Source organism: Gracilinanus agilis, chromosome 2, assembly GCF_016433145.1.
Source record: "Gracilinanus agilis isolate LMUSP501 chromosome 2, AgileGrace, whole genome shotgun sequence".
In the NCBI taxonomy this organism is placed as follows: domain Eukaryota; kingdom Metazoa; phylum Chordata; class Mammalia; order Didelphimorphia; family Didelphidae; genus Gracilinanus; species Gracilinanus agilis.
The window spans coordinates 282,772,841-282,787,708 of NC_058131.1; the positions used below are offsets into that span (position 1 = coordinate 282,772,841).

The window sequence follows — 14,868 nt, forward strand, 5'->3', positions numbered from 1 at the left end:
CCTAGATATTAGCAAGAAAAAAGTACTCTGCTCACGAGTAACAAGGAAAGACATTTTCATTTTGCCTTACACAGGGGTTTTTAACACTGAATGAATTTATCTTTTATTTCGGACTGAAAATGACACTTAACAGCTTGCCACAGAAGAACCACATTCAAAAAGCAAGGCACAATGAGTAGTAAAACCATAAGCAAATTCTCTGCTCTTAATCTGAGAGCAACTGTTGGGGTTTTAACCCTTTTCCTAATTGTTACATTCATTAAAGAGGGAGACAAGCACACAAAATAATGAAACATCGAACAGTCCCACAACATAGAACATCCTGATCCATGTTATTAGATCCATGTTACCAAAGTGAGGCTTGGCTTAACCAGGGCTGTGAAAGTATTTGCCTTTACTCCTAAAAGAATGAGAACATTTTGCTTCCCAGTAAGTAAATAACAATGGATTCCTCTTCAATGTCCACAGAAGCAAAGTCAAAGATCTTATTTCCTGTTAAGGCAGCCAGACCTTTGGTTTAAAAAAAAAAAATAAAATAAAGTCATCTTGTTGGATCAATGTATCAAGTGTTTTCCCAGACCCATCATCACATGTTACTGGAAGAAAAATAACAGGTGCCCATATAGGCATAAGGAAAGAGGGGGAAAAATTTAGGAGATGGTTATGATCCAAGCCTACTCTCCCTATTTTGCTCACAAAAAATTGTTGGCTGGCACTCTGCTTCGAAACCCCTGCTCCCCACAACTCGCCTTCTATCCTGTCCAGCAGCATTTTACCTCCCGTGTCTGGGTTTTCTTTTAAATACAGAATCTATACAGAGTAAACTGACAGCAAACATACAGGTGTATTTAGCAGCCTTCACAGGACTGTTTTCTATACTCCTGAACCATAACACAACACTGTTTGACCCAACAGCTGTCAGTTGGCTCCACCCCGTGCCACCCCCCTATCCCCCCCCAACCCCACACTGGTCCCTTCTTCTTGTATCTCTCATGCCAAACTGGGTCTCATCTCATGGCAAAGCTGTAGACTTGATAAATCTCATCAGGGAAGTTTTCTTGTCTCTCCTCAGCCAGGAGATTAAGACCTGCATGGCGAACAATCCTGCGGACCACCTCCTGATCCCGGCACACACTGCTATCCACATCATCCATGATCACACCCTCCTGGGCCATGTTGTCCTTGATGACAATGATGCCATTGGGCCTCAAGCCCACTTTGCACCTTCTTAGGAATTCAGCAAGGTGCTGATCAGTAAGGTGACCTAGGGAAGGTAGACAGGAAATTAGAGGTAGAGAAAGCTGTTATACCACTTCATACAGTACTAGCTCGCTAGCAGATTTCCATTCTCATAGGCAGTCTATATGTAATCACAAAGAGGAGACAATAAAAATAGCTTAGGAATATGATGAAGGTCACTCACTTTAAACTGTTGGTGATAGCATGATTTCCCATGGGACTGGGGCTAAGCTCATTCTTCTTGGTGGGGCTTGAGTCTAGTTGGGTGATTGCTTTTATTACTGTTAGAGATGGTGGCCTGTAACTGAGGTAGAGTGCTCTCTAATAGAAAAAGGGGCACAGCTAATGGCTCAAATAGGGCTGGTATAGAAATCATCTAATTACATAGCAGAACTATAGACTTCCTATTTTGAGTTTCAGATCTGGGGTATTTGGCTGGTAAATAAATGGCAAAAGGTACAAAATATTGTCAAAGCTATGTCTGTGACCTATAGAAGAGTCCCAGAGAAATGAAAAAAACATCTCTCTCAGGATGGGACTGGAAACTTAGGACTTTAAAATTCTTCCTTGGTCATTTTACCTGATATTGAGTATGTCACTTTAAAACTTAATACCTGCCAAAATTTGTTTCTGACAATTAATGGTTAAGATATTCTCTCCAAATGGACTATTATAAAATTAAATAACCAAGTCAACTATCCATCAAGGGGAATTCTAGATTCTTTCTAGGACAGGGGTGTTTTTGGAATGATGAAACCAATGTTTTCAGTGCTATACTATTAACTGGGATAGCATGGCAGAAGCAGAAAAGGAGATCAAAGAATGACCTTCAAACTAGCAGGAATATAATTGGTTCAGTGGCACTTTCTCCTCATTCCAAAACAAAGAAACCAAAGCAAGGATGAGAGTTCTTACCTATAACCCATTGGATCCAAATAACATCATAGGAGTTTGGCTCTGGACTGAAGTCTTGTAGACCACAACAAAAATAGTTCCTCACCCTCCTGCCCTCCTCTCCCAGGTAGGTTTTGGCCTTAATCAGGAAATCCTCTGTGACATCAACCATATCTACCACTTTGAAGAGAGGCAAGAGCAGCCTTTTGGTGATTCGACCAATGCCAGCTCCACAGTCCAAAGCACAGTTAGTCCCTGTTCTATTTGGACCATCCTGAAAAGAAGAAGGGGGATAGGATCAGTAAGAAAGGGCAATGAGACCTCAAGGACCCTTTGAAAACAAAGAGGAAAGATCATCTAAGCCAGAAAGAGGGACAAACTAGAACTAATATAGTAAGTTGTCAGCCCATCATCTTGACTGATGATTAAAAGTACCTGTGCAATTTTATTTATTCATAGTTCTACCACCGCCCAATTGGGTTAACCTGAACACATATATTCCTCTCTTGGTGCTTACTTTCTAAGAAGTATTTCTCAGAGCTATTAAGGGAGTTAACATATTAATATCTGTAGTTTTTCAACATGGAAAGTATTTTTTGGAGTCACTGTATAGAAGTGGGTTTTTTATGTGAACTTTAAGTTGAATAGATGATGGATGTTATATATAAGAATCTATGTGCTGAATGTTTCTGTGCCATAATGATGTAGAATTTTATTCTAACCATTTGCTTAAAGGGGCACTGGCAGTAGACTAACAATAAAGTATTCTATAAAGAGCCAAAAAGAAGTATCCGATACCAACTAACCATGGTCACAGAGCTTACTATGGATCTAACAATGAGAGAGATCAGGCAAACTAGAAAATAGGTAAATGTATGGTCCAGAGAGGTAGCAGTGAAGACCTAGGGTATAAGGATGATGAGAATGTGTTGAGGGACAGCTAGGTGACTTAGTGGATAGAAAGTGAGACCTGGTGATGGGAGGTCTTAGGTTTAGACCTGGTATCGGACACTTCCCAGCTGTGTGACCTTGGGCAAGTCACTTAACCCCCACTGTCTACCTCTTATCATTCTGCCTTGTAACAGATACTTAGTTTCAATTCTAAGGCAAAAGGTAAGAATGAAAAAAAAAAAAAAGAGGATGAGAGTGTGGTTGCTGTGTTGTGTTACAAAGACAAAGAAGAGGATGGCTTTTCTTGAGACTGGATCTGGCAATGCCACTAAAGTCCCCCCACTACTGCCATGAATTTGGAAGGTTCCTATGGCTTACTTCATAGTCACCTACATGTGTGACAAGACAGAAGACTCTTCTAGGGTTTTTTTTTGGTAGCTGGGAGAGAGGAAATATAAAGACTCTATAGTGTTAAATGTAAAGACAACTAGCTGGTTTGAGCTTTTTTGAAACATTGTAACAGCTGCTTCCCGATATTCCCATTCAAATCACATTGTACCATGACAACCAATATGTTTTCCACCCCACTCCTGCCTGTAGAATACCCCAGACCTGCCTACCCTCAAAAACCTCTGCAGGAACTTCTTGGAGCTGTTGATGTCGATGTTGGAGATATGGCCATACCCTCCAAGCATGCCGTCCACTGTGGGAGGGACATCTTTCCAGTACTTCTCTGCCTTCAAGTAGAATTGGCTCTCATCCTCCACAACCTCACTTGTCATGTTGCAACCAACTCAGAGATGTTTTCTGGGAGCCCTTGAAATCAGCTGTGGATCTTCTCCTCAAGAAATAAAAAAAGAGCAACTTAGAGCAATAGCAGAGACCAAATTGATCAGAAAAGGTCCTCTATTTCACACCCACATCATTTACTCTCTAAAATGCCAGTACACACGATCTTCTGGAAAACATTCCTTTGTAATAAACAATTTCTACTCCTACACAGAGGAGAAAATGATTTGACTGAGGGAGTAAGAAAGGGTGAACATCCCATTAAATTCTTGGATCATTCCTTCTCCATTCTAGGACGAGTGTCTGAAATAATATACAAAATAACATTTTTTTTGATAGAGAATGGAATTAAAAAGGAAAATATGCTACCTACAGAGATTTAAAGGAAAAATAGCAATTATGATACATAAGAAGGCAAGTTCAACTTTTATTCAAGGCACAGGTCTTAAAATGCATGGGAAGTTTAAAATATTCATGCCTTGGCTACAATAGGAAGAGAAGTAAATAGAAGGCTTAAACCTATGTTTATTTCTCACAAACACACACAAGTTATGAAGATTATATATCAAAGGGGACCATAAATCTCTGTAAACGAAAAGAACCTCAGAGGCCATCTAAGTCCAAACCTCTCATTTTCCAGACGAGGAAATTGAAACCTAGAGAGGTTAAGTCACTTTGCCAAAATCTCATACTTGGTAAATGTCAGAGGTGGGATTTCAACTTGAGTCTTCTGATAGCAGTTGGTGCTCCTTCAATGTACTCATGCCTCTGATTTTTCTGGGGCTTATTAACCTTCTTCACCTTTTCTTTCATCTCAAAAAGGCTGCACTGAATTAAGGAACCTAGATACCCAAGGGATAAAGCATTTGTCTACAATCATACATTAATGAGTACTGAAATATGGAACACTATTCTATGTGCCTTAAAAGACTCTTAAAATGTAAACTAGAGATATCTCATTAAAAAGGACAAGTGACCTGGGCACAAACTCTAGGTCCTCAAAATACCTTTTTGAGAGTAAAAAACCCAACACCACGAAGAATGGACTGAAGGCTCTTCACTGGCTGATAGTAAGTTATGTTCTATTGGCTGTGCTGGGTCTGCTAAAACTAAGAGCCTGAGGCTCGGTGGACATTATTCAGAAAAGCACATCTCTCAGGAGCAGGCAGCTTTTAAGCTCTACACCTCTCTTGGTGATCTCATTAGCTCTCATGGGTCCAATTATCATCTTCAAAGACTGCATTGTAATAGAGATTAAACATGTTCAGAGGTAAGTAAAGATAGGGCATATACCAAACAAAGATGCAGTAACTGAAGATACTGACAACTAAGGGAATTAGGAAAAGACCTCTTGAAGGTGTTGGTACCTGAGATGGTTACTGAAGGGAGATAGGAATTCCAAGAGTTTGAAGGGAGAAGGGAGACCATTCCAGGCATGGATGACAGTCTGTACAAAGGCACAGAAATGAGAGATAAAATTTCCTATTTACAAGGAACAACAAAAAGGCCAGTTTGACTAGAGAGTAGAATGTGTGAAGGTATGTATAATCAAATCTGGAACGGAAGGATGGTGTCAGATTTTGCAGGACTTTTAATTCCAAAAGATTTTAAAATTTTACCCTAAAGGTAACAGAAAGCCCCAGAAAGGAATATCAACCTGAGATTTGTATGAAAACTCTATTAGAGAGGGGATGATTGGACTCAAGATCAATTTGGAAGCTATTTTAAGAGTGCAGGTGAAAAAAAGAGATCAGATGTTGTAGTGGAGAGAGAGATAGAAGGGAATGGGACACAAGAAATGTAGAAGAGGTGGAATCAACTAAACTTAGCAACTGACTGGATTGTGTGAGTGAGAATAAGTGAGAAATCAGATGAAGCAGAGATCACTATCCTCAATAGTCTGCAACCTCAGAGCTATCCCAAACTATTCACTCACTCTCAGAACAACTCAATTCAATCAGCTGCCCCATCTTGTCACTAACTCACTTTAACAAATTAATTTCTCTATCAACCTCTCCCTAAGTGGACTATTATTAATTGTTCTCCCTTCTCCAATCCATCTTGCACACAACTGTCAAAAAAATCTTCCGGAAGCCTAGGTCTGACCCCATCAATACCATGAACAAATCTTGAGCAATTCCTTACTGTTTTTAGGATAAAATATAAATTACTCAGTCTGGCATCTAAGCCCTTCAAAGTCTGGGTGCAGTTTGTTTTGAGACATTTCACATTAGTCCCTTCATGATTTGTTTTAGTCAAACTTGCTTATTTATTAGCTCTTCCTTGAACTCAACATTCAATTTCCCACTTCTGAGTTGTTGCAGTCTTCCAAGTTACTTCATTCAATTGTTTTTCAGTAGTGTCCAACTTCTTGTGACCTCTTTGGGGGTTTTCTTGGCAAAGATACTAAAGTGGTTTGCCATTTCCTTCTCTGGCTCATCTTACAGATGAAGAAACTGAGGCAAACAAGGTTAAATGAATTGCCCCAGGGGGTACTACTAGTGCCTGAAGCTGCATTTGATTTTTTTTTTTTTTTTTTTTTTTGTTAAAACCCTTACCTTCCATCTTGGAATCAATACTGTGTGTTGGTTCCAAGAGAGAAGAGTGGTAAGGGATAGGCAGTGGGGGTCAAGTGATTTGCCCAGGGTCACACAGCTGGAAGGCGTCTGAGGCCAGATTTGAACCTAGGACCTCCTATCTCTAGGCCTGGCTCTCAATCCACTGAGCAACCCAGCTGCCCCTGAAGATGCCTTCCTTTCTAAGCCCAGTGCTTTATTCCCTGTGCCACCTATCTGCCCCAGTCTTCCAAGGCTGGAATTGTTATTTTCCTTACTTCCTAGAATTTTTAGCTTCTTCTAAAAAGGCTTCATAGTTAAACTCATCCTGATCCTCCTAGCAAGGTCTTCCTTACAAATGTGTTCTTCCTCAAATTAAATTTAAGTCATCTAAATTTAGTGCATTTAGTACACATACTGTCATGTTGTAAGTCTCCAGTAGAATTTAAGGTCTTTGAAAGCAGCATTATTTTTCATTTTGTCTTTGTATCCATATCCTTAAAGCTTGTGCAGTATCTTAAACATAACAGCTAAATAAATGCTTGAATTTTGCTGAAATGTTAGTTTCTTGCCTTCTCAAAGAAACTTGAACTCTTCCTTCCACAATGAAACATGGGCCCATTTCTGTCAGTTCTTAGCCCTTCTGTTGCCATTTTTTCCCTCACTATGACTTCACTCAGGCCCATGGCTTCGATGATCATGATTGTAGCTCCCCAATTAAATATCCAGTCCCAGCCTCTTTTTTGACATTTCAGTTCTAGATCTTTAGGTAACACTTAAAATTCAACATATCCCAAATTACGTCATCATCCCCTCCTTCCTCAGTATCTGCTCCTTCTGCTTTCCCTATGTTAATAGCCACACCATTCTCTTTGTCGCCAAAGCTCAAAACCCTAGAGCAGGGGTCGGCAACCTTTTTGGCCATGAGAGTCATAAATGCCACATTTTTTAAAATGTAATTTCGTGAGAGCCGTACAGTGCTCACAGTGCGCTCCTGTAACAGCGGCTGAAAAAAAATTGACTTTATGGCTCCTGCAGAAAGAGCCATATCTGGCTTGAGAGCCATACATTGCCAACCCCTGCCCTAGAGGAATCTTTTATTCTTCCCTCTTTACTTACCTTCATCTGCTGCCAAATACTATCTATCTACATCCATCCCCACAATGTCTCATTTACTTTAACACATTAGTTTCTCCTTTTATACCTCCTTCCAATCTCTTTGTGTCATGCATATGTATATATATTTTTAAGTGAAGTTGCAGTCAGCTCAGAAACAGAAATTGTTTAACCCAGACTAGAGTTTCCTGCTCTTAGGAAATTCAAGTCAAAAGCAAATAGAGAGGGGTGTTGTGTGAAGTAGATAAAGGGCAAGGAGTCAGAACTGGTTTCTTTCTTTACTGTGGACATAAACTTACAAGTTGATGTGGTAACAAGCAATACAGAAAAGTAGCACTGTTTTTTTTTTCCTTTTTCTGCTGCATGTTACACTGTGTGGATCAACTTGTGGATGAGTATGAAGCAGGCTGCAAATGTTATCCTGGGTTAAGTGTATAATTGGATTTGAATAAATTATGTGAGTAAAGAATATAGAACCATAATATATCTGTCTCTCAACACATAGCATTGTTGGGGTGGGGAAGGGCAACAGAACAGTTAATAAGTTGTAATTCATAATTCCAACTGTCAAGCAGGGAGGGGGCCCCAAAAAAGGTTAAACCGAGGGTACAGAACTGGAGAGAGGCTGTTATGTGACCATCTGGGTAACAGGCTGTGCTGGATCTTGGATATAAATACATCCAACTGCCCCCATGATCTTGCAATGTCAGTCTGTGTCTCCCACTCACAAATATATCCTCAAAAAGGCAAGGAGACATTCTACTCAAAATAGCTGAAAGAGCCCTAGAATTTTCCAATGTCCTGAGATATGTAGTGGGAGAGCTAAGAAAATGGTAACCAGCTAACATCTAAAACAATGCCACTCCCCCTCCCTCAAGAGTTTCATTCCCCAGCAACTAAGAGGAATAGTACTGGCCCAGCTAATGTTTACCTAATTAGGGTTTGGGGGCTGCTTGACTTTGGTTCCAAGGCAGGAGAGCAGCAACTGATGTTAAGTGACACAGCTAGGAAATGTCTGAGATCACATTTGACCTCCTGTGTCTAGGCCTAGCTCTCTCTCTCCAATGAGCTAACTAGTTGCTCTGGCTAGTAATAATTGGATCTGCAAAAATATCAGTTTAAGGTTGAACATAGGCTCAGAGATTGAGAGCTCAAAAGGACCTACCCTCTGATTAGCTTCAATTTATTTCAAATAGAGCTCATTTAGAGTTATTTGAATGTTGTCTCCCTCCATTAGCTGAGTTTCTTTGGAGCAGAGAGTGCATTCTGCCTTTGTGTGTCCAGTGCTTAGCACAGTCTCGGACACAACAAACACTGAAAAAAATGTGAATGACTTGACTGACCTTACCGGTATTCTAGACTAGTGATGTCAGCTAGAAAACGATTCATACTGATGCATATTAACTTGGGAAACTACAAATTAATGTTATCTAGTGTTGTATTTCATTTTTATTTAAAAATTTCCCAATTACATTTTAATCTGGTTCAGCTGCACTCAGAAAGTAGGCAGCAACTGCCCAAAAGTTTGACACCTCTGTTCTAGACCAACTTCTCATTATGGGGATTAGGAAAACAAAGACACTAAGTAGGCTGCAGAAGTAGGATTTGAATCTAGTGTTCCTTCTATGTATTAGGATTTTGTAAGATTTGGTTATATTTGGCCATACTACATTAATGGAATTGTAAACCTACACTGGCAGGACACTACTAAGGGAGAAGCGGTTGACCTTGCATATAAAAATTCAATCACATTAAGATATATTACAGAGTCTACTTGAATATCAAAAAATGCTCAGTCTAGCTGAGGGACATTCTATATCCTGCCAACCTGGGGCAATAACTCAAGATGCTACAGAAAGTGAGTCATAGGAGTAACTGTTACAGTGTGGCTTGGTTTAAAAAAAAAAAAAAAGCAAAAAAGCACCAGACTAAAAATGAAGAGATCTGGTCCTAGCTCAACCACCTGGGCAACAGATCATTGTACTTCTTTGAAGTTCCAGTTTCCTAAACTAATAAAACATGGATGCTACTACTGGTGCTCCTTGTAGCACATGGGATCATGATGAACAAATGAGATAACCCCATGCTCAATGCTAAAAATGAAATTACCATTTGCACTACTTCCAATACTGTGATATCAGAGAATGTCACAGAAGAGAACTTAGAGGGGCTGTTAGTCCAATCTCTCTCATTTTATATAAGACACAGGTCCACAGAGAACTTTACTCACTGGGCTCAGGAGGTGAATTAGCAAGAGAGAATAAATTAACACTATGGATGGAAGTAAGAAGGCTCAGTTTGGAGAAGACTAGGATTCAAAACCTCTCTCTGACCTACAGGCAGATTCTTTCACCTCTCTAGTTTCATGAAGTTCACCTATTCCAACCTTATATACCAAGGTCCAGAAAGGTTAAGGGTCTTGTCCAAGGTCATATGGATAGCAAGTAAAAAAAGGTAGGATTCAAACCCAGGTCTTCTGACTTCAAATTCAGTGCTCTTCCTACTATATTTCTTCTGTAAAATAAGGATAATATTTGTACAGAGTTGTCATAAGGAAAAACATACAGGTTGAGTCCCTTGAATCTCTGACTTACTCTTTCCATCAATGCACAAATAAAAATTGTCTTTGAAATGACCCCTGGATCAGGCCAGGAAACTATATTAGGTCTGTCTCTATGAAGGCACCGGGATGAGATGAATCAAAAGCACTGGCTATATCTCACCTTCCGACAAAATAAGAGTTTATATATGTTAGCAAAAGTCAGACACATCTCATTTCTTTGTCTGGAGGCTGGGGTCATGGAGAGATAAGCAATCACGCTTAGTCACTTAGTCCGTTTAGGTTACTTTATGTAACCACTTCTAGAGGACACTGGGCTGATACTAGCTAGCATCTCCTTGCTCCTCCCCACCCTCCTTAATCCCAAAGCCTCGGAACTGGGCGGGAGGGAGAGGGGGAGTTAAAGATCAACTCTGAGAAATGCTTCTTCACATTCCCAGCCCTAGAAACTCACTGCAGCAGGCACCTTGGGCTCAGCACCAGCTCCTATCACAGGAGGTGGGCCAAAGCCAAAGTCTGTACCTTTGTGGGTAATGAGCTAGGGGAGAGAAAGAGAGATTTCTTGCAGCTGCCTGGGCCCAGGTAGTTGAGAAGGGGCCGACCCCAGAAAGGGGCAAAGTAGAAGGAAGAGGAGGCTGGGGCTCCCAGAGAAGTTAAAGAGAGGCGGGGTCTCTGCGGCACACACTCCTCGTGGGGCGGGAGGGGGAGAAGGCACGTGGTTCCCAGGGACGCAGGGTCACGTCGACACCTACTCCAGGAGAGGGCAGGGGTGGGGGCAAGCTGGCACAAGGGGCTACGGATCACGTGGTTAGGCAGGGGGCTCGCGGGCCGGGGGGGAGGGGCTGGGGAAGCTGAGGCCGTTGGGAGGAAAATCTCCCCCCACCACCACCCTCACCTGTCGCCGCCCTCACAAGGGCTCCCCTCACGCTACTCACCCTCGGGACAGAGGGCGGTGGGTCACCTAGGGCCGGGTGGGAGGGGGGGGAAGCAAAGGCAACGGCTGCGGCAGCCCAGGAAACCTCAGCCTCAAGACCGAGACTCGGGTTTGGCGTCGGTGGCGAGCCAGCGTGCGTTCCCTTTGTCCTAGGTACGTCATTTCCTCCGGCTGGGGGCGAGGCGGGGCCACGGACGCTGGTGCCGCCCCCTGGTGGGCGTGGCACGCTCACTGGCGCCACCCACCGAATGGCCCCGCCTTCCAAGGAATTCCGCGTGCGTGGGGCAGTCGGGAGCCCTTCCTACGAATAGTGTGCTGGAAGTCCCAGATGGTTTTTGCCACGTCTTAGGCTTCGGGGAAGGAGGAAAGGTCCACACAGCACAGTGAAGTGCACTTCTCGTTGCGATATCAGTCCGCAAAACGAGTGCATATTCTTGGCAAAGGCATTGCTTGAGTTGGCGCAACGCACAAACGGCTGCAGCCCGGGCAGTATCTGAACGGCGCAATATCAGAGAGGATTCTGTGTAAATGTACTACTTAGCGCACTACCTCTTAGGCAGCTGCTGTGCCCAAGAGATGCTGTATCTGAGCAAATGCAGCATCCAAGCAGCTTCAGTATTTGACAAGGAGCAGTTCTCCATCCATCTATGAGCAGGTGCAATACCTGCGTGGGTGCAACACCAGTTAGGGACACAGGGTGGCAACTCGAACCTAGGTCCTCGGGAGCGTTGGGTTGGGAGTGGACTGTGTGCCACTTGGCCCCTGTTCTGGTAGACAGGATTTCCCAGAAGTGAAGAGGAAGGAGAGGATGTAAACCTTTCTTGCAACCTTTCTCACCAGGCATTCAGGCCTGGCCCCCAACAAGTCATGATTGGTTCTAAGCACTGGCACCTGTCAGGTTAATGAAAGGCAGAAGAATGAAGGAAACTCATCACTGCTCAGAGAAATTCACATGCTGGGAAGAAAGGAAGAAGGGGGGAGAGTAGCAAACAAGTTATCACTTCTCAAATGTTTGGGAAGGGATGGGAGAGAAGAGGTGCCAATTTGGATCATTGAAATCAGTGCTGATCATACTTTGTCATGGGATCATAAATGGGGTTAGTTTGGTGTGGCCTCTGACTTAAGTGATTAACCTTTGGAGTGGTTTTGCAATTCCACCGAGGCTGTGGGCACCTGATATAGTAACTACAACAAAGGGTTAGTGAGGGCTTTATCAAAGCTGCCAAGTATTCAAGGGTTTCAAATCTCTAATGGTGGAGATGGGATCGATTTCTAACTTCCCCCTTTAATCTAGCCTATCCTCTAAATATACTGCCTCTACCTTCTTTAACACCTCCAGTCACCTGCTTTCCAAATACCTGCTACCTCTTTGCTCCTTCCAACAATGATGTGCATTTATTAAACCCTTACTATGTTCCTGGCTTTGATTATCCTCTTAAGCCGGCTGGTATTCTATATCCCTAATCCTTCTCTATTCATTTCTACCCATCACCCTACTGTCTCCTTCCTCTAAACCCCATATACCCTACCACTTAATTTTACCATAAACCTTACAAACTCTGAACACCCTTGCCTTCTCTTTCTCCTGTACCAGCACTTCCTGTAAATCTTGAGGGCCACCATTGTATGGTTTATCAAAGTCGTCTCACTCTTACCCCTTTTTGGGCTGGCATAGCACAAAGGAAAAGATCTTTTTTTCCTTCCCAATCCCATGAATGTTAAAGTACAAAGGATACCTCACCTGAATCCCAGATCTTTCACTCTCCTTTCATATACAACCCTGGTAATACCTATCTGCTTATTTCTCTGACTTTAGCAATTCTGGGCTCCATTTTCCCTTTGCTTTGAGAAAGCAAAATGAGACAGCTCAGCCTTGCCAATTCCTGAGCCATGGGATGCTTACCCTGGCTATTATTGCATCTCCAGGCCCCAAAGCCCTCTTTTGCTGGTTTACTTGGACAGGCAAGGGAGATAGCTACATGGAGGCCTAAAGCAGATCAAAGTCCATATACCCAACTGACACTAATTATTCATAATTAGTTTTAAGTTCTAAATTGGCTTGTTTTATCTTTTCCCAAGCACCTGAGGGCATTATACATGGCCCAGTTTGTCTGTAGAATATGAACTAGGGAAGATGTTAATGAATAGGGTTAGGGGGTTGGGATGGGGAAGAACATTCCAGATAGAGGGAACAAAGATACGGAGAAAAGACTAAGACAGTGATTATTAGTCTGGTTTGGTAAGAATGTAGGGCCTATATTATGGAAGCAGGTGGAGTTTTGGTAGAGAAGGGGCTGGTGCTAGACTTAGATGGTCCCAAATCCAGTGAGTGAAGTTTTCTGAATAGAGGAGTGTTACAAGTCATAGAATGGTGATCTTTCTAAAAGATCTTAGATCTGGCTGTGCGGGATGGATATTAGGGAGAGGAGACTATAATCTAGCAAATATCTAAATGGGGCAGCTAAGGGGCACAATGGATAGATGCTGGGCTTGAAGTTAGGAAGAAATCTTCATGAGTTCAAATGTGGCCTCAGACTCTAGCTGTGTGACCCTGGACAAGTCATTTATCCTTGTTTGCCTCAGTTGCCTCATGTGTCAAATGAGTTGGGGAAGGAAATGGCAAACCACTCCAGTATCTTTGCCAAGAAAACCTCAAATGGGGTCACAAAGAGTCAGATACAACAAAGTGTCTGAGAACAGGATGACTGACATTCTACCAGAACAATTCTTCCTGGCTCTTAGAAGTCCAGAGGGACCTCAGGCAGATCTGTTAACTCCCAGATCCATCTGTTTTCTCATTTATAAAATGAGTTAAACCAGTGATTCCCAAAGTGGGCACCACCGCCCCCTGGTGGGTGCTGCAACGATCCAGGGGAAGCAGTGATGGCCACAGGTGCATTTATCTTTCCTATTAATTGCTATTAAAATTAAAAAAAAATTTAATTTCCAGGGGGCTTAAGTAATATTTTTTTCTGGGAAGGGGGCGGTAGGCCAAAAAAGTTTGGGAACCACTGAGTTAAACTAAAAGGCACCCGAAGTCCCTTCTGGTTCTAAATCTATGATCCCATGAACTTTGTGTGCCCTTCTAGAATAGCCCCTACTCTGCAAGGATCTGGGTTCGTGCTGCCACCCTGTGGTCTAGGCCTAGATTGCACCACCGAGAAAATCACTTCACAGCCTAATAGCTCAGTCTGGTGAGGTGAAATCTCACTCCGGCTTTTCTGGGATCATGGATGAGGTCATTCTTGCCCCTTGAGGGTGGGGGTTATGGGTGGGAAAGTGATGAACAAAAGTGTTTGAGGGCACCGATCCAGAGAGCTCCTTACCTTCACCAACCCCCAAGTTTGCAGTCTTAGGAACAAAAGCTGGAGAAGCTCAGGACCACTGTCTGGATTCTCCCATCACTAAAGAAACCTGGGCAGAGATCTCTCCTTCCATCCCCATGATGTGGCACTCGGCAGTTCTGTGGCTGAACACTGGAGAATGCAGAGAAAGCTGGATCCATGCCCTAACCCTTGGGAAGCTCCTCCTATGAGGGATGATAAGAAGCTCCAGGGTGGAAGACATCTGAACCCCTACAAATCAGTTTCCCTAATGAGGCCTTGTTGGATTAGGTTAAATGGGCGCCGAGGCATTATCCCCGATGAAACAAGGGATAGTGATGCAGCCCAGCATCCAGATGTGTCTTGCTTTCAGAGTTAGCCTAAGGGAAAACATTTGTCCCTTTATCAGAGAACTAATGAGAAATACCCTCCCCATGAGCCTGCATGGAGAATATTGGGCAAGAAAGAAATAGTCAATGACCTGGACTCAATATTGATCTGGGGGTAATATGAAATATGGACTGTGAATCATTGGAAAGTTATGGGAAACTTCACCGGCTCTGTCCC

At 42.7% G+C, this 14,868-nt stretch overlaps 1 protein-coding gene across 5 annotated transcripts; it reads right to left on the minus strand.

Moving 5' to 3' along the window:
• Positions 1 to 77: 77 nt before the first annotated feature.
• Positions 78 to 11,110, minus strand: NTMT1 (N-terminal Xaa-Pro-Lys N-methyltransferase 1). 5 transcript variants are annotated; one of them, XM_044663993.1, is made up of 4 exons: positions 10,980 to 11,110; positions 3,645 to 3,862; positions 2,155 to 2,407; positions 78 to 1,264 (listed from the first exon to the last, which is right to left on the minus strand). In XM_044663993.1, the coding sequence occupies exons 2-4, from the start codon at positions 3,804 to 3,806 to the stop codon at positions 1,008 to 1,010; spliced, it is 672 nt and encodes a 223-aa protein (XP_044519928.1). In that variant the 5' UTR covers positions 3,807 to 3,862; positions 10,980 to 11,110; the 3' UTR covers positions 78 to 1,007. The 5 variants fall into 5 exon arrangements, with proteins under 5 accessions (XP_044519928.1, XP_044519927.1, XP_044519926.1 ...); XM_044663992.1 differs by having other exon boundaries at positions 3,645 to 3,865; XM_044663991.1 differs by lacking the exon at positions 10,980 to 11,110 and having other exon boundaries at positions 3,645 to 4,452.
• Between the last annotated feature and the right edge of the window lie 3,758 nt (positions 11,111 to 14,868).